This window comes from Urocitellus parryii, chromosome 6, assembly GCF_045843805.1.
Source record: "Urocitellus parryii isolate mUroPar1 chromosome 6, mUroPar1.hap1, whole genome shotgun sequence".
In the NCBI taxonomy this organism is placed as follows: domain Eukaryota; kingdom Metazoa; phylum Chordata; class Mammalia; order Rodentia; family Sciuridae; genus Urocitellus; species Urocitellus parryii.
The window spans coordinates 113,837,726-113,861,652 of NC_135536.1; the positions used below are offsets into that span (position 1 = coordinate 113,837,726).

Consider the following 23,927-nt stretch of genomic DNA (forward strand, 5'->3'; position numbering starts at 1 on the left):
ATCTCATCTAGATATCAAGTTACAATGAGCCCTCAGTGGGGACCCTATGGTTTTAAACTTGCTGCTGTGAGGCCCTTTAATCTGCTAGTGATGACTATTTAGTAAAATCCCAGGAAGCAAGGGTGAAGGCATTTCATCCGCTTTTCACAGTGCAGAGCCAGTAAGATCCTTTAAAGAAGAAACAGAAAGAGGAGGGGGAAGATGGCTTCAAAGTGTCTTTGCTGGCTACAGCCACTGCCAACTCCTTCCACATACTCAGTGAACACAGCCAAACTTACTGAAGGTGGGTATCCAGAGAAAGACGTAGATTAATAGTTCCAAACACCCTTTCACCTACCAGGTTAAGGCCTCCTCTCCTACTCAAACATCCAGGCTCAACTGTGCCCAGTTAAGTGTCACCTCCTCTGGATGCCCTTTCTACCCTCCCAGTGGGAACAGATCTCTCCCTTCTGAGGGTTCTCAGAGCCCAGACTTGGGAGCCAGACACCCGAGGTGGACTTGCATCTCTATTCTTTATCAGCGATGAGTTCTAGGACAAATCAGTGGACCTTTCTGGGCCTCAGCTTCCTCATCTGCCAAAGGGACCCCAAAGTGGAGCTCCCCTCTTCAGGCTGGACGAGAATCACACACATTGCTACGTAGAAACCAAGGACGTGTTCAACCAGCCGTCAGCAAACTTGATGAAAGGATCAGATGCCACCGCTTTCTGTCATCTTTACATGTGCTTAGTACCTTTTGAGCTCCAGGACAACAGGCCCTTGTCTCATCTATCTCAGAAACTCCAACAGTGCAGGGCACATTTTCTGAGTGAATAAGTGAAACATTGGAAAAGATATAAAAGAAGAGATTGAGAAGTCAGTCAGCTCTGTCCAAAGGGGACCAATTGCCTCCCAGATCCGTGTCTCTGAGGTCCAGTGCGAGGCAGCTAGAACAGTTAGTTGGCACAGACAGCATCAGCAGGGTGTTGGGCATCCTGCTTCCTCAAATCATGACCGAGTGAACCATCACCAGAAACCTGGGACAAAAGCCGCTGAGCTTCCAAGATGGAGATAATGCCACTCTGTTTTTGCATCTCAGGGAGGAGCATTCTCTTTGCGGTGGAGGAAAGGAATCTTCTGTACAAAACTCAAAAATTTCTTATCTTTAAAGACAAGAAAAACCTGCTCTGCAGAGCCAGAAACCACCCTGTAGTCTCCTGGGGGTGGTCTGAAGGCATGGTCAGGACTGGCCCAGCAGATTCTGGGATACAGGGACAGAAGAGCCACACCACAAGGATTCTTGCTTAGGGAGAGAGCAGTTGCCATGGCTTGTCAGGCAGAGGGTCTGCCAACAATAATAATCTTGGTTGCAATACACAATAAAATAAGTTTTCTCCCTGATGGGGTAGGCAGTGTCCAGCTGGCAGTGACCCGCCTGACTCAACATCTCTGTTACAGCCTTAGCCCTGCAGCAGGCAGCCACCCTCAGGCTGTAGTTCTGTCCCCTACAACACATCCTCCAGCTTCAGAGCACAACATGCTCAAACACGGTGATGTCTGAGTGAGAGGGTGACACTGTTTTTCAACTAGAAGCCTACTCCATGGTAGAGAAATGGCATCAACTCCACAGTCTGAGCCCACCTTACCATTACTTCAATTCTGGCACTTCTCCATCCATAACACGAAGAATGTCGAGGACTCCTCTTTCCACCCGCAGCCCCAAAAGAGGGGCCAGGAGCCTGGAACCAAGCTGGCTCCTAGTGCTTCTGTCTCTCTCCTCAAATATTGCATGTCAGAACACAAACATGTCCAAATCCACATCTCTTGGGGTGTACATGGGTCCTCCGTCCTCCGCATCTGTGCCAGGCACTGTGGCCTGGGCTCAGAAGGTGTGGTACCCACAGGAGAGACGACAGGAAGACCTTGCTGCCGAGTGTGCGTAGCTTGGCAAATGCTCCTCCTGCCGTGCACCTTTGCTAGCTGGTGCATTGCTTCGCTTCTGAGGTTCCCCATGTCAGTGAAACTTGGCGACGTTGTCTAACCACTTCATTTCCAGAGCCAAACTGGGCAAAGGCTCCCGCCAGAGGAAGCAAAGACAGGGTCCTAATGCAAAAAAAGAACACCCCTGATCTCCAGGGGCAGGAGAACATCCTCAGGCCTCTGATTGTTCTTTCACAAAGCTCGGCGGCACACAGTGCAGTTCCACACGGAATCCTACTTTCCAGTTTGGGAACAGCTTTACGAGCTCACGACAATCCTTGTTATCCCCACTTCAGAAATAGGCAACGATGGCTCCTGGAGCTGAGCAAGTCCAGAAAGCCAGCAGCGACCAGAGCCAGGACACAAACCAGCAGGACCTCCCCTAGCACAGCTGCCTGGCTGAACAAAACCGACGGTTGAGGGCACAGACGCTGTGCAGGATCTCACCAACCAAATCCAGCTCATCAGCATCCTTGCCACAGACGCCAGAACCTCAGGTGGGGCTTCATAGTCCTTGTGTGGTTTGTGACAAGCTACCTCCTCCCTTCCCCTCCTCCCCCCAATTAAAAGGAAACAAAAATAAACAAAAAAACAAGTCAACACTTTACAGCGTATCTCTTCTCCTGATAACTCCCCAGAGAATGCAGGTCAATCCACGTGTGGGCAACCGGGCAAAAGCCCCTCCCAGTGCAAAGGCCTTGGCCCATCACAGAATACTAAAAAGTGGGTTCTGGAAATGGTTGATAAATCAGCTCATGGGGTCATGGATCACAGCGCCCCCACAAGCTGCTGACCAAGTATCACACTTCCCACCTCATGTTGAGGATCTTATCCTTCTAAGGATCCCCTAATAATGTGGATCCCAGGAGTAGAGCATACAGGTCTTGTCAACTCCAAATGGAAGAGAGACAACCTTTGGGCCTGCCTTCCCAGGGGGACTTGAGCTCCCTGTGGTCCAGCAGGGCAGTGGGTGGGTTTGGCCAGCAAGCCTGGCTCCCTCCATCTGTCCTTCCTTCTCCTCTCCACACACACCACCCTGACCTGGACTCCAGCCTTTCTCAATCAGAAAGAAGATCCCAGAAAGACTCTAATCCTCCTGGTAAACATGCCACTGGCTACAGCCATGCCCATGCTAGACATATTTAACTGATTTCTCTTTGAGTTGAACTGACTCACAACCTCAGATTCCTTGGACTCCCTGCCCAAGAGGGCCTTGGACAACTGAAGCAGATGTGCCACGTGACACCTGCCAATCCTCCTCCTCCTCACGTGGGGAAACTGAGGCCCGGAGGAACAATATGGCTAACTCCCAGACCAGGCTGCTGGCCAGAGGGTGCTTTTCCTTCCAGACTGACAAACCCTGCAGCGCCTGCCCTTCTGGCAGTCCTTGGCCCTACACCCCCAGCATGTCATGCGTCTCCTCCTCACTTTCTAGGGGCAGCTCAGCTGCAGGCTTGCTCTCCTGGCTCCTCCAGGAGGAGATAAAAGACTCCCCGACTAGATTAGCCACCTCCTTGGCTGGAGTGCAGCGAAGCGCGGCTCCCGCGCGGGCATGCCTCAGCTGTCCGTAATTCCTGCCTGGTGAGGCTCTGTCAGGCACGGCGATTAGACGGCTGCCTGCTTAATGACAGGGCGACGGCTGCATTCACTCAGAGCCTGAGAAGCAATTACCTTGAAAATGGGGGTCACAGGCCCCACTCGTCCGCTTTAATTGAATTCCAATATCTGCCTCGAGCTGCCTTGACCTAACTTGTAGCTTCCTAAATACTACTTACAGGAAGTGGAGCTAATCCAAGCAGTGCTTCTTCCCCAATTTTATTCCTTTCTTCAAATGTAAATATATATACATATATATGTATTTTTTTAAATAAGAGGTTTTTAATTCCCCAAAGAGAGGCGGGGGGAGTGGGAACCCCACTGTAACCACTTTAGGGGGTGAAAGCACTCAGCCTGGAAACCTAAGACGATGCCTGGGGTGGGGGGGATTTGAGCAGGGAACTCAAAGTGCACGCCTCACCCTTGCACCACCACCACCACTGCAGAGCCACTGAGACAGTCCCTGGCCGCTGAGGAGGACACCATGCTAGAGCTGCACCTGGCAAGTGGGAGAGCCCTGGGTCTTGGGCCTGTCTTAGCTGCTAAAGATTTCTTAAAACAAGGGCATTGGGCTAAGTCAGTGATCCTCAATCACTTTTGTCCACAGACATTAGCAAGGTCCAGGGACATTTTTGGATGTCACAGATGCATGTGGGGGGCTACTGACATCTAACACGTGCAGGTCCAGGATGCTGCTGAGCATCCTACAATGCCCAGGACCACAGAAAAAATTACCTGCTCCTGAATTTCAATAGTGTTGAAGTAGAACAATCCTGTGCTAGATGACCACTGAAGACGCTGCTGCAAAACTTTTAAAATATCCTGCTTTCTCCTCAGGGGGTGCTGCCCAACCCTTTGCTCACCTTCCTATTTCCTCCCAGAGTCCCCCCCCCAACACTGCAGGGGTCAAAGCAGCCTAATACCTCCCTCCCCCTCCAGCAGCAGCAGCAGCTTGAATAGGTGCTCACACCAGGAGGAGAGGCCCACCGGGGTGCCTCCACCAACCATTTCAGATGGGTAGCAATGGCAGGATGGAAGAAGGGTCAGTGTCCACCCACCATCACTCCGCCAAGCTGACTCTGATCTCCCAGAAGTCCTGTAGGAGCCAGGAAAGCCCAGAGAGAAGACATGTCCACCCCCTTTCTTTTATAGATGCAGAACTGAAGCCCAGGAAGAGAAGAGCCTGCCCAAGGTCATGCAGGGAAGCTCCATGAGTAAAACACAGGCCTCCAGTTTTCTGCCCCAGACTGAAAAGCCAGGAAGTGCCACTTATCCCACCATGCAGAAGAAAATCCCAGGGCCTCAATTCTACCTTGAAATAATGACCTCACGTAAGAACAAAAAGAGAAATAACAAAGACCAATCACTAACTCAGAAAATGCTAGGGCTAAAGGGACCTCAGCTAACCAGTCCACTGCTTCCCAAATCTGACTATGCGCCCACAAAATGGCAGGAGCACAGATTCCCAGCCCCACCCACAAATCTGTGGGACAAGTTACCCGGAATCGGTGTTTCCTATAAGATCCTTGGGAAACACCAACTGAGTGGTTTGTGGGTGGGAAAGCAGTGACCCCATTACTCCCTTCATTTTAGGGACAAGTGGTTGGACAGGGACACCCCAAAGTCACTGAAAAAAACTTACTTCTCAGGTGCTTATTTTAAATATCCTTAGCCTCACACCAAAGAAACAAATAGAAGGCGGCTCCTATCTGAATCCAAGAAATGCACAAAAAAAAATGGGAGCCAAGTACGGTTACTGAAGAGGAGCACCTGGCTTCCCCTTTCCATGGAGTGGTCAGACTAGCAGGGGCCTCACGGGGCATTTTTTTGTTCCATTTGTTTTCCCCATGTCTGGGTGAATGGAACTTGAGGTCAGGAACACCTGTCTAGGTGCCCCTGATGGAATTCACGAGGGCACATGATACTCAGCCATGCAGCTCAGCACATGGGACAGCAAGACCCAAACCAGGTTCCATAGCATAATGCACATCAATAGTACAGCAGAGACAGTTCTGACCCCAGGCGGCCAAAGAAGGGCAGACCTCTGCAGGAGGAGGCAGAAGGCCCCGGGAGAGGCATGAGGCAATGGCCAGGTACTGGTCAGTCAACTTGGCCTCAGAGATGATCCCAGGCCACTGCCCTCCTCAATGACAGGGATACCGAAGTCAAGGGACAAGGAGGCTGGTGAGTTCAGAAGTGGACCTGAGGCCTGCCTGGCATTCCTGTAGTTTGGGGCCTGGAGGGAATTGAGAGTCACAAGCAAGAGAGTCCCAAATGGATCCCACTGGGATGCTTGGGGAAGCCGGAGCCCTAGGGCCGCCATTCTTTGAGGCCAGCTAAGGTCAGGGTCCATCTCTGGTTATGGTAAATGAGAGGAATAAAAGGGCTATACACACGGTGAGAGGCAGATTGGGGAGTCCACGTACCCCGATGATGGCGTTCAGCTCTGTCATGGTGACCTGCTTGGCACGCTCCACTGCCTGAGCCACCTGCTGCTGGTGCTGGAGGGAACATAGGTGGTTAGACATGGCTGTCCTGACCAGCAAGGAGGAGGCTGTGGGCGGAAGAGCACCAGAGGAGCCTCCTGGGACACAGCCCCGCCCCGAGACAACAGGAGACCCACTAACCAGGCCCAGGACACAGGGAAAGGGGGTGATGGGTGATTTTACTTTCTTCTCTAAAACCTTTCAAATGAGCGTGTATTAACTTCTGAGCCCGTGTTAACTTCCCTTTAATGGCTTTCTGTCTTAAAATAGAGATAAGTGCCAAAAATGACTCGGTAAGCCATGTCCCTCCACCACATACACGAAAAATTAATAAATAAAAACAAAACAAAAGCCTTTCTTTAATGCAATGTGAATATAAATTGGATATTATACAATATTACAGAATAATTATAAATTTTCTAACTATAGTGCCTACAGGAGGAGGTCCCCATTTTTAGCATAGCTACAATAGTTAGTGGAGAAATGTGGGAATGTCTACGATTTACATTCGAGGATTCAGCAGAAAAGTTTATGTATGTTTACAAAAGAGAGAAAACAAAGTATGCCCAGCTAGAGAGAGAAAGTCATGAAATGAACCCTAATGAACACCATGGACTTTTCTGAGTGGTGGTGATGTGTTGGTACAGATTCATGAATTCTAATAAATAAACCACTCTGTTATTGGAGACGCTATGGGAAATCTCTACTTTCCACTCAACTAAAACTGCTTTTAAAAAATGAAGTCTATTATTAAAAACAACAACCACAAACAAAACCTGTTTCTTTCATTGCCTTTGGCCTTAAGGTAGTACCAGCCACACACGCAGCCGTCTCCTCTACCAGGCTGCAAGCTCCCAGGACACTGTCATGTCTGATTCCAATCATTTCTTGTTCACCACTTTGCCTCAGAAACCCATGTGTCCAAGAGGGAGCTGACGTGGACACGGCCACTGAGGGGGTTGGAGGATAGGGCCTACCCTTGCTGGACAGAAAGGGGCCCACCAAGGTCAGCCCATTTATCTGCCTGGCACAGCAAGGTGGTTCCTTGAAGATGTTTCCCTCGAGTAAGCCCTGTAGCCTGGCTGCTGCCTAGGGGAGTCCCTTGGAAGGTGTGCTTAGAAGGTGATGTGACTACTGGTCATGCCTCTGGTGAGGGCACTCTGTACCTAGGGGCTGCAGTCCCCTTTGAGTGCTGGTTCCCCACACAGAGTCTGCCCTTGGCACTGACTGGCCTCTCTTGCTTGCTCCTAGATGTGAGGATGGAGCACAAGAAAGCAGAGGGTGAGGATGATCTCCGAATGGGACAGAGGACCTGCTGTCCATCACAGCTGCAGCTGCAGCTCAGGACCCACCTCCCTGGCTTCAGGCAATGACAGAAGGAGTAGAGAGTCCCTCGGCTGTGGCCCCCACCCCTGGATCAGCTGAAGAAGGCTCCATAAATCCCCTGGGTGTCAGCGGGGTCCACAGGACTGAACAGGTGGAAGTCTGGACCACAGCGAGACCAGAGGGCCACTGAGCTGACTCAAGAGAACAGGAGGAAACAATAAAAGAAGGTCTCACCTCTTGTGACAGGAAGGGCATGATCTGGGCTAAAATTGTGTTCAGTCTCTTCGCAATCTCTGTCTGCAAAGGAAAAGAGACCATGTGAAGCCTCAGCAAACCAATCACATCAGCAAAATATCAGAGACAAGTGGAACTGAAAACCCCCAAACTGCGGCCCCTCTCCACAGGTTCCATCCTTTCCACCCTCCACCTCTACGGCAGGGAGCCGTCTCTCCCAACTCTCCAGCAGCCAGGCTGCCTACATCTTGGGGAGCTCCCATTTCCTGTCAGAGGTAGTCTACACAGCCGGTACCCTCTGAGTGGAATCCCTAATTAAACCAAAGCCGAGCAGCACCCTGCCCCCAGGAAAGCCCAGCTGGATGAGGAAGGAAGTGCTCTGTCCAGTGTGCCAACGAACTGTAATGGGCCAGGCACATGGGAGCCCCTGGTAAGCAGGGAGCAAAGGGCTCCCTGGGGCCAGTATCACAGGCCATGGTATAGGGCATTCTGGGGCTCCCCTTGCTCCCCACTGGTCACTGCTGCCTCTCCCCCACACAGACCAATCCCCTCCCATAAATGTGCAACTCAGCCTGGAACCCCAACATGAGTTTCCATAGGGCATATCTAAGAAGCTGATTTAATTAGGGATTTCACCCAGAGGGTTCCAGCTGTGCTCTGCATCAAACTTGTAGACCACCTCATCTAAGAAGCTGCTCAGAGAGGTGACCCTCTCATTCCAGCCCCTCACACCGGCTGATCAAGAGAAGCAGATCAGCTGTCTCATCCCCAACACCCACGACAGACCACATTTAGGAAACCATCAAGCATTCCCACCGGTGTCCTGTGTGACCCCCAGATATCAGATCACAAGTGGTGCTAAATGGTTAACTGCTTCCAGACAGGAAGGCCTAGAATCTCCACCGACAGACAACTCTCTGAATTGCTTTCCTCATCTCATTGGGAATCCAGAGCAGCCAGGGCTGAGGTCCCGGGGCCAGCTTCAAAGCTTTCATCAGCACATAGCAATCTTTCAGAGACAAAACCATGACAACAGCCTTTAAAAATCTGTGATCATCTGCATGTCAAATGATTCTGGATGAGAAATCTATGAGCACTTAAAATAAAAACAATGCCGTCTGAAGCCTAACCAACAGACCCTGGGCCTCGGTAGAGTTCCTGGGGCCAATGGCCCCCACCAACCTCTAGCACACACCCACACCCACACGCTCACACACTCTAAGGAGGAGGCCTACAGGGGTTTGCAGTTTGTGGTGAGAACACGCCTTGGACTGAAGAAGCTGATGAGTTTTTGCAGGCCTGTGTCCTGGGCTGCCAGCCAGGGTGGCAGGACTCTCCAACCCAGAATGCTGCCCACAACAGCAGGGACTCCTGGGTGGGGACAGGCATTGTTGCTGGCAGCTCTCTGCCTGGAACACTCAGATCCTCAGGAGCAGAGCCAGTGTTCCCAGCAGGCACCACTCTGGCATTTGGAGTAGAACAATTCTTTGTTATGAAGGACTGTCCCTCCAACCCCAGACCAACTGTGACACTAATGATCCTCACTTCCAGACTCCCTGGGGTGGGAGGCAGGAGTATCATCCCAGCTCAGAATCCGTGAATTTGCCCACAGGTATTACACACTCACAAGGATACCTACCTTCTCAACCTCAGTAATGTTGATATTTGGGACCTGATAATTTTTTTGATGTGTGCACCTGTTCTGTGCATTACATGATTTTTTGGGTGGGGATACTGGGGATTAAACTCAGGGGCACTTGACCACTGAGCCTTACCCCAAGACCTATTTTTGTATTTTATTTAGAGACAGGGTCTCACTGAGTTGCTTAGTGCCCCGCTGTTGCTGAGGCTGGCTGTGAACTCTTGATCCTCCTGCCTCAGCCTCCAAGCCACTGGATTACAGGCATGCGCCACCCGTGCTCAGCTGTATTGTAGGATTTTTAATAGCACCCCTGTCCTCTCTACCCAGGAGTGTCTATCACTTACTCCATCATAAAGAACCTGAGAAGTTTTCTAATCATTGTATAAATTAATCTAGAAAAAAAGAAAAACAATGCACTCCAAAACAGGGTCCTTTCTCACCTCTACTTACTTTTTCCTACCTCAAATCCACTGAGTGGGGGAAAAAGGATGAGCATAATAGTCAGGATTGTATATGGTAGGAATTCTAGAAACAATCATCCAGCCTCCACCACAATCTAAACCTGCATAGAGCAACAAGTTCACTCACCTGTCACGTTTATGTGCCAAATAAAAACAGAAAAATACAAAAAACAAAAACAAACCAGTCTTGTTGCTTAGGAATTTCATTGGTCCAAGCCCTCTTGCCTCAAATGAATAGGATATTAATGACTGAAATATAGTATGAGTTTAATAAACGTTTGGCCAAAAAATAATATTGACAGCCTGTCTGCATTTCTTTTATGTTTATTTATTTGGTACTGGGGAGTAAACCCAGGGGTGCTTAACCACTAAGCCACATTGCCAGCCGTTTTTTAGTATTTTATTGAGAGACAGGGTCTCACTGAGTTACTTAGGGCCTTGCTAAATTGCTGAGGCTGGCTTTGAACTCACAATCCTCCTGAGGCTCACCTCAGCCTCCTGAGCCATTGAGATTACAGGCGTGCACCACTGCGCCTGTGCATTTATTTTTTGAGCCTTCAATTTGCAGAGTGATCCTCATCTTGATCTGGGTCTACCCCACTGTGGGAGCATCTGTGGAGGAGCCCAGGTAGAAGGAACACTGACAAACCACAGGGAGGTGGGGAAGCCCAGGCCCTGCACAATGGAGTGAGGTAGTGCAGTAAAGCCAGACCAAGGCAAGCCACCCACAAGGGTCTCTGGCTGCTGCCCCCTCCTCAAAGCCAGGAAGATGGGCAGGCTCGGAACTTTGCCAGTCACTTTGGCCTACTTAATAACTCCAACTCACAATGTCTGGGGAATCATAAAAGGGTTCCTTGATGTTGCTTACTTCCTCTGGCAAATGGGTCAAGGGTCAGGGTCTTGTGGGGGGTGTGGAGGGAGCAGCCATCTTCCCCCTTCCCCACACCTTTAACAAACATGTGGCCACACACATACTTCCCACAGGTGGGATCTTCCTGCAGGGCCTGGTCCAGAGCCCAGCCTCCTCTGGTTATGAGTAAAAGGGATCCATTGGGATTTCACACAGACATGCCCCGTTCAAGGTCTGGCACACAGGCCACCAGGTGCCCACAGAGGGATTGCTCAGAAGCCCTGTGGGCGGCCCAAGGCAAGTTCCCACTTAGCAGCACCCTTTCACCTCAGCACTCACACTGTCTTTCCTGGGGCCCAAACCCAATAGAGAGGCCTTGGTGTGGCAGCAAGGCTCCAGGACAGGGGTGGGGCGTGTGAAAAGGCAAAGGTGGTTTTATATTTGGAGAACTTTAATACTCTATCAGAGCTTCTCTGACCCTGTCCTGAGATTTTTTGTGGGATGAAGGATGGAAGGATGTGGAGAAAGCAAGCAAAGCTCATTCCTCCCCGTGGTAACTCTGCCATATTTGCTGCTGAATATCATCCTTTGCTCCCCCTAAAACTAGCAGTACACAAAAACCCATCTGTACACAGGCTGCCCAATCTGAGAATGGCCTCCACACACTCCACAAACTTTGATGAGTCAAAGGATGAACTGGAAAACTTTACTTAACAGTATTTTTTTTTTTTTTTTTTTTTGGTGTTTGAGGGAGGGGAAGCAATTGCCCAGACAGAAACACTCTAACAAAAATGACAATCACATAACGAATGATGTCCACTGAGCCAACTGTGAGAAGCTTGGGAGCTCTGATAACCCTGGAAGGAAGGCACTTATTAAAATCTCCAATCTTCAGATGGGGAAACTGATGCTCAGTGATTAAGCAACTTCACTGAAGGACTTTCTGCCAAGAAGCCAAATTTCAGAATTTGGGGAGGGCTCAGAGAGAGATTTTTGTAAGAAAAAAATGACCATCAGTGTTAATGATTGACAGCATTTCCCATTAGAACAGCTGTCCAAACAGCCTTTGATCCAACTCAAAAAACCTCTAAGATTCAGCTCCAAAAAAGAGGGGAAAAAAAGAATCAAGACACAGGACTTGAACAATGGGGACAAGTCACAAATCACAGACTGGAACCAGGTCATATGTTGGACAACTCCTTCTGGCAACTGGGCGCAGCCTGTTATCAACAGGCAGCTGAGGTCCAGGAGGCTCACCTTGGTCCTTCAGTCCGTCGTGATGCCACAAGGCCACTGGCTGCGAGCCAGGTCTTCAGAAGCACCTGCAAGGTGGTGGGAGGGGAGAGGGCTTCTCTGGAACACTCTGGGAAAAGGTATTTGGGGAGGCTGATGCAGCCTTTGAAAGTTGCTTTTCAAGTGTGGTTCAAAGAGGGAGGCTTTGCTGGTGGAAAAACATAGCTCCTCAGAAGTAACTAATCTACTAGATGCAGACGCAGCAGCTGAGACAAACGGGCACAGAGGTCCCGCTACATTCAGAATCTGTGCTACCAACTGGGCGCTGGGAATAACATCTGTCCTGCGTCTCTGTCGAGATTGTTAGACAAATAAATGACAGAAAACGAGATAGTGGGGGGCAAGTGTAATTTCCCAAAGAGCAATCTGTTCCCCGCGCCGTAGTAGCTCCCATTCGCACGCTCGTCTCCTCATTAATGCAGGACCTCTGAACATCTCGGTGGAAGCCGAGGAGTCTAAAAGTACATCTCCCTAACCACGGCCTACCAGCCACATTTGCTGTGACTTGAGACCATGGTGCTCCTTGACCATCAGCACTGAGGTAGAGGGACAGAGCCTGCTCTTGGCTCTCACCCCTCAGCAACCGCCTGCTGCTGGGCCCATCAGCACCCAGAGTTCATCCTTGGTCATTTTGCTTCCTGAGCTGACTGTGCTCAACACAGTCAACAGCCACCCTGACAACCACTGTACCAAGAGAGCCTCTTTTTTTTTTTTTTCTCCTTTGTGTGTTTGCACATGTGTGTGTGAGCATGTGTGTGTGTGCTGGGGCTTGAACCCAGGGCCTTGTGCATGCAAGGCAGGCACTCTACCAACTGAGCTGTAACCCCAGCCCTCCCCTAGTTAGTTTTAAACTGCCCAGTCATCTGCACCTGTGGACCCTGAGCGCACACTTCCTTTCAACCTCAGCCACACAAAAGCAAGGCCAGGGAGAAAACTGCCTCTTTAAAGAGCAGGTCTTGCTCCAGTGCCACACAGAAGTGACCTGAATTCTCCCCCAAGCCCTTCCTCTATCTTGCCCTGTGGCTTTCTGGCAAATTACTTCCCTCCTCCCAGCTTTAATGCCTCCAAAATGGAAGGATGGAAGGTCCGACTGGATAATGTATTAAGTCCAGGAGCCCCGATTTAGAATGCCACACCCTTTTGACCTGCTCTCATCACACCCCTTCTTCCAGACAGCTCTGTGAAACAGAGCATCACAGGCATTTAAAAGACAAGCAGGGAGGAGCCAAGCCCATGGAGAGGTGGGCAGATGTTGGGCAGGAGGCTGGGGGCTGGTTGGGGCCAGGTCCCCAGGTCCTGTCTTCATAGCATAGATCATTTCAGTTTGTTCACAGCAGAACTGTGCAGGGTGGTCAGAGGCCACAGGCAAGGGTCAGGATGGCCATTTTTAAGTGTTAAGCATCTCCTGTCCAGATTCTCTGATTCACAAGAAAAGCTGGTTGGTGAGCCTAAGACAGCCAGGCAAGGGTTCTTCCAGAAGTTTCCTTTAATGGGAAATCTGTCCCATGTCTGTTAGGCAAGGAAATGGCTGTCCCATGCTATTAGACTCCCAGTGACATCTCTGAAATGAGGATTCCTTCCTCAAAGAATCAGGGCAGTGCCTTGGAAAGAGCACAGTCGCATGGGTGTGGACATGTGTCAGAAAGATGAGATGAGGAACAGATACCTGCCTATTCTGAAGCTTCAATTCTACTTGAGCCACGTAGAAACCATGACCTTTGGAAAGACTGGCCCTGGTCTTTGGGTCTCAGGTCACTCCTCTAGAAGCCTGTGTGTCTGGGGTGAGGTCTCCGTCAGCTCCTGAGGTTCTTGAATGTGAATGAAGTTTTACCTGTTTCTCTCATGACCGCCTGTCCTGTCCTGTCCTGAGGTGACAGAGTGAACCTGCTTGATCCTGAACTCAAGTCAAGAGGCACGGGGAGGGACCGAGGTGAGGACCGCGCAGGAGGTGGCTCCTGCCCTAATGTTCCCAGCAGCTGGGTGCCACCATCACCCAGCCGTCAAAGACTGGAAGATTCCAGAATAAAGCGTCTGGGCAATCTTAACTTAAAATATCCCATTGCATTTACCAGGCAATTCTAAATTGATAGCCCCTCAATTATTAACTAAAAAGATGGCATTCCTTGTCAGGCAGTTTCTCCCTGGGCTAAGCAGTGAATGTTTATCAACATCGGAAGGAAAATCCAGGGAGGGGGAAGGTGGAGACCTCCAATCAAAGCTGGGGTGGCCCCTTTCCATCAGTGCCCTGGCCCTCTGTGGTGGAAGAAAGGGGTAAATAAATGATCCATTCAGCAGCCTCAGGAGATAACGCCCTGTCCTAGAGAGGCTGGCTTACACCACAGATCACTCGGTGATAGGCAAGCCTCCTTTTTAAAGACTCTCTTAGCACTGACATATTGATCAAATTATATATAACTACAACGTCATTAAATATTTATACCTTCCGAGGAAGGCTACGGAATAAAGAATTCTTTATTCGGGGAGGACTTGGGACAAGCAAGGCCTAGCCCTCAGCATGACTCTGAGGATTGGCTTCCTGGGGGAGGGAAGAGGACACTGGCCAGACAGCCAGGGATGGCCACCCTGGCCACCCTGTGCACCAGCCCTGTGAGATGACAGGAGGGAGGAAACACCCACCCTTCCCCCGCAAGGGTCAGTGAACCGAGGGGGGGCTGGGATTTCCGGATTGTGACACAGCCCTTGGGTACACTTCCCTGAAAGGAATTCACCTTCCCTTTTCCTCCAAGAAGTCTGGGGTGCGAGGGAATTGGGAATGGTGAGGACGCAGGCAGCCCACTGCCCCCAGCGGGAGGCCCGGGCAGCACAACCTGGAGGGTGGCGCTCCCTGCCCGGGATGCCAGCGTTAGAGCCTCAGTTTCTGTGGCATGAAGGAAACCGATTTGGGTGCAGAATTATCACGGGTGCTCTCAAAATATGAATCAGACACCATGTGCACGTGGCTCTGCCCTGGGGAGTGTTCGCTGAGATGTGGAGGCAGGCCCCGCTCCACAGGAGGGAACTGGGCCTAATGACAGCCCGAGTCCCTCCCAGCTCTAAGAGTCTCTAAGACTTTCATTTCTGACTCTCAGTTTCCATCCACCAGGCTTCCTGTTAACAAGATCCAATAATCTTTAAATATTTGTTCACTTTAATTTCTTGGTTCCCAAACACATTAAACTCTGCTTGCCTCCCACCCCCACTTAGGAGGGATGGCTCTCAAAGAGCTTGCTTGTATAGACAGAACAGGCAAAGCCTTTTCAGATTACACCTTCCCCCAACACTGCCCATTCATCCCAGGAACCCCCTCCCCCTCCCCCAGCCCTCCCCTCAGATAACCCCTGCCCCTCCCCCACCTCCTCCAACTCCATTGGCCCACACCCGCCAGGAGGAAAAATTCTCAATTCATCCCTGTGGGGTTACCATGGCAACCCCCAGCCACCTAATCCCCCTTGGAACATTATGCAAATCTCCCTTTGCCCCTCAACAGGCTGTAAAAGTCACATTACCCTTGCGGAGGCAGCTCATTAAATTTTGGGGGTCTCCCCATCAGGTCAGGGCTACAAATGAAATTAGGACTATGACGTTTTGAGGACAGGGGCTCTTTGGGTGGCATGAAGGGGAAATAAAGTGGTGGCGGGGGCAGACTTGAGGGTGCTCAGAGACAGAGCCCCATTCAACCCACCCAGCCTAAGTTCACAACCAAAGGGCCCATCCCCTCCTTCCATTAAAAGGGTCAGAGAGTCCTTTTTCCCCAAATAAGGATTGGCAAGCGCAGTAGCATTTCAGAGGCTTTGAAAAAATCCAGATCAGTTATTTAGAAACTCATCTTCTACCATCCTTTCTATCTCAAATTGACTTCCACATTCAACCTCTCATTTCACACACGAAGCAAGAGGCCCAGAGAGGGCAAGGAAATGCCCTCACTCACAACAGCAGCACAGAGGTAATCAAGTCCCCTGGCTCTAGAGCCCGCATTCTTCCCTGTACCTTAAGAGTCCCCCCGCATTCTTCCCTGTACCTTAAGAGTCCTCAACGAGTGGTGATTCTGCCACATCCCCTGGGGATCCGTGGCACTTTTTGGGTGTCAGAGAGGCAGTGCTACTGACAACTCGTGGGTAGAGGCCAGGGACCCTGCTGTATATCCTGTAATACACAGAGCAGCCCCACCACAGAGTCAGCCAGCCCCAGAAGGCAGTGGGGAGCAGGCTGAGAAGCCCCCTCTGCACGCTGCAGAGGCCCAGGCTTGACTGAATCCTTGAAGATTTTGCTGGGGCCTTGCCAGTGTTGGAATCAAGGCCCCCACGGGTGGTGGCCTGAGGTGGCATGTGTGAAGACCACACCTTGACATGCCTGTGGATGAGGAGCACTGGTCCCCAAATAAAACAGTTCTGACCCTCCTGCTGGTCCACCGTGGGCTCAGGAGCAAGTCGCCTGACCTCTGTGACTGGCAGTGTTCACAGTGCTCGAGATGGGCAGGGGAGGCTGCAGGACTGGCACGGGGAGTGACCAGGTAACATTATGGGTTGGGTTCTGGGAAGTCTTACAAAATAACAAGGACCCTGTCCTCTGTCTTTGAGGCCCCAGCAATTGGGACTCTGTCCCACTATTGAAGATACCTTGTTGAAACCCATCTGTGTGCAAGGTACTGTGCTGAGTAGTCATACACACTGTCTGGTGGCATCTTCCCAGCACTCTCCATAGCTGCACTGTCCAGTGTGAAAGCCACCAGTCACATGCGGCTAGACACATTTCAATTAAATTCAAAACAGTTTCTCAGCCACAAGGGCCACATTTCAAGTGCTCAAGAGCCATACACAGTTGATGGTGATCAGGCTAAACTGCACAGAGATATGACATTTCTATCACTGCACAGAGTTCTACTGGACAGCTCTGCTCTAGCAGGTAGGTATTATTATTGTCCCCCTCACAAACTGAAGCTCAGAGAGGTCAAGTAGTTGCCCAAAGTCACACAGCAGTAAGTCTGGACCTAGGATAGTCTGACTGCAGACCAACCACCTCCCAGTTACTGGTGCTCTGCACCTACCATCTCAGGATCATCCTGCAAGCACCAGCTGACTCCTGAGGGCGAAACTGGATCCACCAGCACAGATACCAGTAAAAACTGTCTCATCAGGGACCCACTACCACCACCTAGCAGGCCTGGGAAATGCCCAGCGGGCATTCGCCGTCACAGGAGGTTACAGAGTCCGGTTAAGTAAAGTGAGGAAGAGCCATGAGGGGTCCCCTGAGAAGCAGGGTAAGAAACAGGTGAAAGAACAAAGGAAACCCCAAAAGGCTGAGAAAGGAGTCCACAGCCCCCACTGTGAGCTCCTTGCAGGCTAGGCTGCTGGGGCCACACCAAGTACAGGTGACACGGAGGACCCTGGAAGTGGCAGGGCATTTCTCTGGGACTCTAAACACTGCAGCTTCTCCATTTCAAGTCGGCTTCACGGAGCGCCACCATTCTCCAAGGTGAAGCATGAGAGCCCAAAGTTGAGGGGTACAGACTGGGGCGGTACTGACACCCCAGTTGTTCCCGCCTTTCCCTAGGCCTTCTCCCTGGAGAAGGAGATGAGAGGAAGGACTCGCTTCTGCAGAAGCCGCAGTGAGGGTCTAGGGATGAACCCAAGCACCCGCTGACCAGGCTGTCCTGCAGGGCCCGCCTTCTCCATTTCATGCTCTCATCTTTACTCTACAGACCCAGGTCACTGAGCCATCCCAGACCACTTGATATCATCTGCCATACCTCCGGAGCCCCCTGTGGTCCTAGATCTGCCCAGGGAGAGGGCAGAACGGTGGACAGTTCTGCACTCGATTCCCACCCACGTTACGACTCACTCCTTCCCTTTGTCCACACAGAACTGCCTTCCTCTCCATTTGACCAGCAGGAATCACTGCTGTTCCCAAGCACCTCTGCTCCCACAGGAGTGCCCCTGCTAGTACAATGACAGGAGTGCCCCTGCTGGTACAATGGACGCGCTCAGCCTCAGACCCAAGGTCAGGCAAGATCATTAAGGGCTGTCCCTAGGGAGGCACCAGGGGAGTGGGTGGAAGGCCTCCTCTGACCTCTCAGTCACACAGCTGGCAGGGTGGGGTAGACTCCAAACCCAAAGCCTTCAGAGTGGGCTAGGAGGGGGGTCCCGAGTTGCCCTGGGTATTCCCGTGCTCCACGACCAGCAAGAAGAACGCTCGCTGCATCTGAGTCTGCATTCGAGGGGCAAAACTGCATTCCAGAGCAAACTGAAAGGGATTGTCTCCCACTGGGTTAGTGTAGTTTTCACTCAGAATTAAAAAATGAGAAAACAGTCGAAGAGCTATGAACAATAGCTATCAAGGATTTAAAAGGCAAATGAGATAAGGCCACAACACTTGGAACTCCATGCCCAAACAAACAGCCGCGGCGGGACAAGCCTAGTTTACAAATTCACGGCTCAGTTCCTCCTCATAATCCAAATTGGGCATGTTTCACCTGTCTCTTCCTCATTTCTTGCGCCCCCATCTCTGCTGTATCATCTCTCCCCCTCCCCCTCGTCTTCCCCTTTTGCATTTACACTGTTCATGGAGTGAGATGAGAAGTTAAAAACCAAAAAAAAAAAAAAAAAAAAAAAAACCTTTGGATTCATTAAAGACATTTAAAAATAAAGGGGCATGACACTTTAAGGACCCTTTCCACAAACACAATTTTGGCAGCCTGCAGGCCTCTCAAAAACCTTAGGAAGCCTGAGTCCTTCCCAGAAAATGTATAATGCTCCACAGGCTCAGGGAGAGAACCCTAAACTGCGACAGTGCCCTCCTCCCGGAATACCCACAAAATGCACACACTCACTCTATGGGCTAAGGGTCATGAAGGGCTCAGGGGCCAGTCAATACAAAGGGTCTGTCCCTCAGGGAATGCACAGCCCTGTTTCCACACCTGTGCCTGCCAGTGACCTGCCAGTGACCGGAGTGCCTACAGGTCATCTCCACACCCCAGGCCTTCTAAGGGGTTGGGATGCTTTTGTACTGATGGCTGGTTGTCTTCAACACAACTGCTCATTATTTTTGATGCAAATGTCTAATCTGCTTTGCTACAGAAAAGTGAAGGTGCTATATTGCTACAATCTTCAGTATTTGGAAGGTCAATTTCTCCACCACTCTGTCCTCAATAAAGGCCTTTCCTGGGATTATCTGGCGGCGGCAGCAGCTGCTCCAGAACGCTGGACCCTGCCTGTCACTCGCATAGTCGGTGAACAGAAGGAAGGGTCTTCCACAGACACTCAAGCCAAGTCCACCCATGTTGCCCCTTCTGCAGGAGCAGCTGGCGTCGGGAGGGAATAGGGCACCAGCCACAGGCCCAACCCCAGATCTGGACACATCTCCCTGGCCTCTCAGGCCCCACCTGGGGCCTTCCCACAGCTGAGCCCTTGACTATCTCCTTACTCTTCACAGAAAGCAAGTGAACAAGGGCTGCCAACAATAAAGGGGGCCAAAGAGAAGGGGTAAATGCTTTGGGGTTGACTAGATGAGAACTCTGGCAACCCCCAACCCTGGTGTGAACCCCCACTTAAGCACACACCCACCTGTGCTACCCTCACTCAGGCTTTCCAAGCAGGACTCTTGGGCCCAGGAGCTCTGTACACTGAATAGCACCCTGGAACCTGATTAGGAAGGGGTTTAGCATCCGGGCACAGCTCTTACACAGGCTGACTGTCCCCAGGTGTCTGCCTGGATACTCAGTGATAGCTCGGCAGCCCCAATTCCCCACCCTCCAGCTGAATGTGCAACTTTCTTAATCAAATGAAAAAATCTGAAACCAGTGCCATGAGAATTGAGACAACCCGCCCCCCCATTTTCCTCCTGGAGAAATCCAAGGTCCCAGAGTCCCTCAGTGGGGAGAGGCCGAAGGGAGGTTTGCGGTCTGAGTCAGACCCTAGAGCAACAATCTCACCAAACACTCAAAGGACATTCACCCTTCCCTAAGTTTCTTTTCGCCCCAACTTGAGGGGAACATTTACTCTGAAAGGCAAGAGAAAGAAAAGAAAAAGGCAGGAGAGGAGAGGAAAGGGAGAAAGCAAGCAAGCATCTTGGATGTGTCTCAGAGAGCATTTGTTGAAAACAAGATATTGTCCCTTTAAGCATATAAAAACAAGGCCCTTGAGCACGCGGTTCTCACTCTGGTACACAATTATGGGTGCTTTCAGCTGTCTAGCACTACTTCAAGTGCGCTCTTAAACCAGACTGTCAATGGCATGTTGAAAGCTATTTTGCTGGCTGCTATCATTAATAGCAAAGTGGAGAGCTAGGCTGATGAGAATTAAATATGGGGGAGGGGGCGGGTCATAACCAGTCATTACGGAATTACCAATATGAGAAAGGAGGCAAGGCCACTTTGGGGAATAAAGTTCAAACCGGCACATTATGGTGGAGGCACAGGCAGGCGGGGGCTATGATGGCCCAGGGTGTCTTCCCCACCCCCACCCTGCGGCAGATGGACTCAGGCCAGCTCTGGAGAGCCATATGGGGACAGAGGGAGTCACTGAGTCGTAAGTGGCGAATGTGAGGGCAGAGAGGCCTTGGAGATCACTTTGCTGCAAAATGTCACCACCTCGCCTCACTTCCCAAGTGCAGTCCCCGCCCCACACCATTCCAGAGGCTTGCGGCTTCCTGACTATCTCAAAGCCTTCCCAGGAGCCGTTGCCACCCTGGGGGAGCCCCGTTGCCACCCTGGGGGAGCCCAGGCTGCTGGCTGCTGCCCCATAAACCCCTGCCCTCCCTTTAAGGCTCTCAAGTAGCAATACTTCAGAGCAGTCCCCTCTGACCCAAGTCCCCTTTCCCAGGAACAGTGAGAGCTAGCGGAGCCTGTCACTGTGGGCCACATTGGCACTTACCTCACTGCACTGCAATTACTTATTTAGATGCCTGACTCCCCAGCGGAGGGAACGGTGTCTTATTCGTCAGTGTCACCAACCCCAGCCCACACCCAGCACATCCCAGGCCCCTAATAACTGTTTTGGGAATGAATCCAACCCCCTCATTTCACTGATGAAGAAACTGGATGCAGAGCCACAGAAAGAAGCCTGCACAGGCAGCAGCCAGCCCACAATGAAAACCCCCACTTCCGACTCCCGGGGCTCAAACAATACAACCCCACCCTCAGCCTGTCCAACGTGTTCACTGAGCAACTATTACATATTAAGTGCCACAGTGACCTCAGCAGAGGGGCTTCTTCCACAGCTCTGACAATGAGATAACGAGATGTGAGAAAGACACATGTGTGCCAGAGCACAGGGACAGGCCAGCTGGGAGTAGGCCTTTATCACCTTTTGGTCCCTGGCATCCCCGGGATTCTGTACAAACAATGAGAGAAAAGCATTCTCCTATGCAGAAAGGAAAAGCGAATTTATTCCTTGACTGACTTACTCCTTCAACAAAACAAAATGGAAATGAATGGGCCTCTGTAAACCAGACCCTTCTTTTGAGAACCTTCCTTCAGGCACCCAGGGAGGGAGGAGTCCAAAGAGTGGAGGGGAAAGCTCCGGGCCATCCAAGGCTCCTGGTAGTGGAACAAGTAGAATCAGAAGCCTGGTTCCCACCCAGGCTCAGTTTCTTCGACGGGTACAGTAAGGATAAGGAACCACTTGTCCATCTCCCAGGCTCATTTCCATTGTCAAATACAGAAGCAGAAAAAGACCCAGAGAAGCACAGAAACTCCCATTCTGTACTGCTCTATTGTCAGCCAGAGAAAGGAAGCGTGGGGTGGCCGGCAGTCCTGAAGGTGGGGGCTCAGCAGACCTGTAGCTCCCTGTAGCTCCCTGGACAGAGTGAAGGATACTCTGGGCTCAGCAGACCCTGCTAAGCCAGGCAGCAACCCAGTTAGTAAGATGACATAACCTGCGTGTGATGAGAGGGGAATCCATTCCAGGGAAGAGAGAAGTGGCAGGAAAGGCCAGATGGAATCCAGGGTGTGGAGGGGCTCCCTGGTTGCCAGCACTCGGGCAAAAAAAATAAAATAAAAAATTTGCAGCTCAACCCAAATGCCACACAAATAGGCACGACCCTAGTATAAGCACACACCCTTTCATTCCTGAGGGTGGTCTCAAAGTAGACTACCAAGGTAGACCCAACTCCTTGGCAGGTTCTTTGCACTCTTGCACTTTGTACCCAGTGACTACACCTTGACTATGGTCACAGAACTTCAAGCCGGTTTGCCTGGAAATCTTCCAGCCCAAGCACCATACTGCTTAAGTGAGAAGGTTCAGAGAGGAAGGGGGTGACAGGCAGAGAGAGATTTTCTATGGACCACGTTGGCCTTGCATTTATGGCCGCTATTTATGGCCACTCCTGTCAGCTAAAAAGTTCATAGGTTTTTAGCACCTCTGAACCTTCCCTCTGGGATTGCTCCTTATGCACTCTGTGTTGTTACTGTACACATCAAATCAGGAGTTGTGCAAATAGCTGGCAACTTGGAACAAGGCTGCAGACAAAGAGGGCTCAGCTAACACAGTTATACAACCAGAAATGAGGTAATTTGAACTTTGGTGGAGCTGGGTTTATGGCCTTAGCCTTTTTGAATGATGATGCAGAGAAGCAATAGTTAATTGAAGACACCTAGTGCTAGGAGCTAGTAAAGGAGCACGCCACCTTTCTTGAGTCTTACAAAAAGAGACCTGAGGTTAGAAAGGAAGCCTACAGTGGCAGCCTTGTCATGAACACGGGGCTGTAGGAGTCTGGATACACCAGTTCTTCTCTCTGGGCCTCAGTTTCCTTAGTGGAACTTGAAAGGGTTTGGATGAAAATCTAAAGGGCTCTTTCAGTTCCAGGACTCCAAAAGAAAACTTAAAAGGCAGGGTTATTTGGCTTACAGAAAGGGTGACCACACAGAATTGGCAATGACACTGTCCCCAAATAAAAAATAACTGAAGTTCACTTTCAAAACATTCATGCTCACCAACAGAGGGTAAAAGGCCAGACTGACCTAGCTTCCCACAGCTTCAGTGCCTCAAAGTCAATGCATGACAATTGCTATGGAGCCCCTGCTTGTCAGCTGGCTTTGTCATCTGGGGCTGATATTGGAAAGCCTCTGCAGGAACAAGATGGAAACTGATGAGCTGGTCAGTCATCCTCGCCTCCCTAGTCTTGCTGAATCACCCTTGACATTCTGCCTGGAAGCAGGAGTTCGGAGGAGGTGGGTGACCTCTTGAAGCCCCAGGCCAGGCCTGTGATTCTGTAATCTTTGCTTTACCATAATTAGGGAGGGAAGCAGAAGAGTAGGAGGAGAAACCATTTATTACTTCTCTGGGATTTGACAGCTTGGAGAGGGAGAAAGAGAAACAGCCAGGGAAGGAGCCAGCCACAGTGAGTTTAACCTCTCAGTAAAATAAAAATGGGCTGGACGCACCTCATCAGCTGCCCTCTGTCAATACTTGGGCCCATCTGGCAGAACTCGAGGTTCCCAGCTAATTGGCATTTCCCATAGAGCCAGCAAAGAAGAGCTTAAAAAAAAAAAAAATACATGGTGTAGTGTGTGTGAGTGTACGCATGTGTGTGTGTGTGTGTGTGTGTGTAAGCAGACCGTGGAGCACCACACTTCCCCAAGGTGTGAGCTCCCTAGATCATCTATTATATAAAAAAGTACAGACAGTCCCCACCCCCACCCTGGAGCTTAAAGATGAAGAATCCAGCCTGTTTGTTCCAGGCAGATGTAATCACACGAACAGTCAAGTCTAGAGGGCAGGACACTGCATGAATAATTCAAGCACTCCAGTCACTTGATTGTGTGTGCAGATAAAACACCAGTCAACCGCTAAACAGGTCAGCTGATAAACTTGTTTGCTCAGGCCTAACCACCATCCGCCAAATGCACCCAAGACCCACACTACAATTAGTGGCAGGGTTTTCTTCTGCAGAGCCCTCGCAAACCTAGGGAGTGGCCAGCGCCATTAGGTCAGGGTTGCATTTCTAAGCCCAGAGTTTCCTCACCTCCTTGCCTCTTTGTTTCTATACCGCCACAGGGTGATTTCACCCAACTCAAGAGACTGCCACAGCCGGCAGAGACAGCACATTCAGGGCACATGCATTCATGCTGGGAATGGGCTAGAAGGC

General features: G+C 50.7%; 1 protein-coding gene across 8 annotated transcripts in view; it reads right to left on the minus strand.

Annotated features, from left to right (window-relative positions):
- Window positions 1-23,927, minus strand: part of Tle3 (TLE family member 3, transcriptional corepressor) — a 47,921-nt gene that overhangs the window by 18,544 nt on the left and 5,450 nt on the right. For 4 of the 8 annotated variants that reach the window (XM_026387753.2, XM_026387751.2, XM_026387752.2 and 1 more), the window contains exons 5-6: window positions 7,601-7,663; window positions 5,981-6,055 (exon numbers count right to left, since the gene is read on the minus strand). In XM_026387753.2, coding sequence (XP_026243538.1) covers window positions 5,981-6,055; window positions 7,601-7,663 — 138 coding nt within the window. Of the gene's footprint in view, window positions 1-5,950; window positions 6,056-7,600; window positions 7,664-23,927 lie in introns of all 8 variants that reach the window. The other 4 variants (XM_077799464.1, XM_077799462.1, XM_077799463.1 and 1 more) reach the window with 1 other exon arrangement.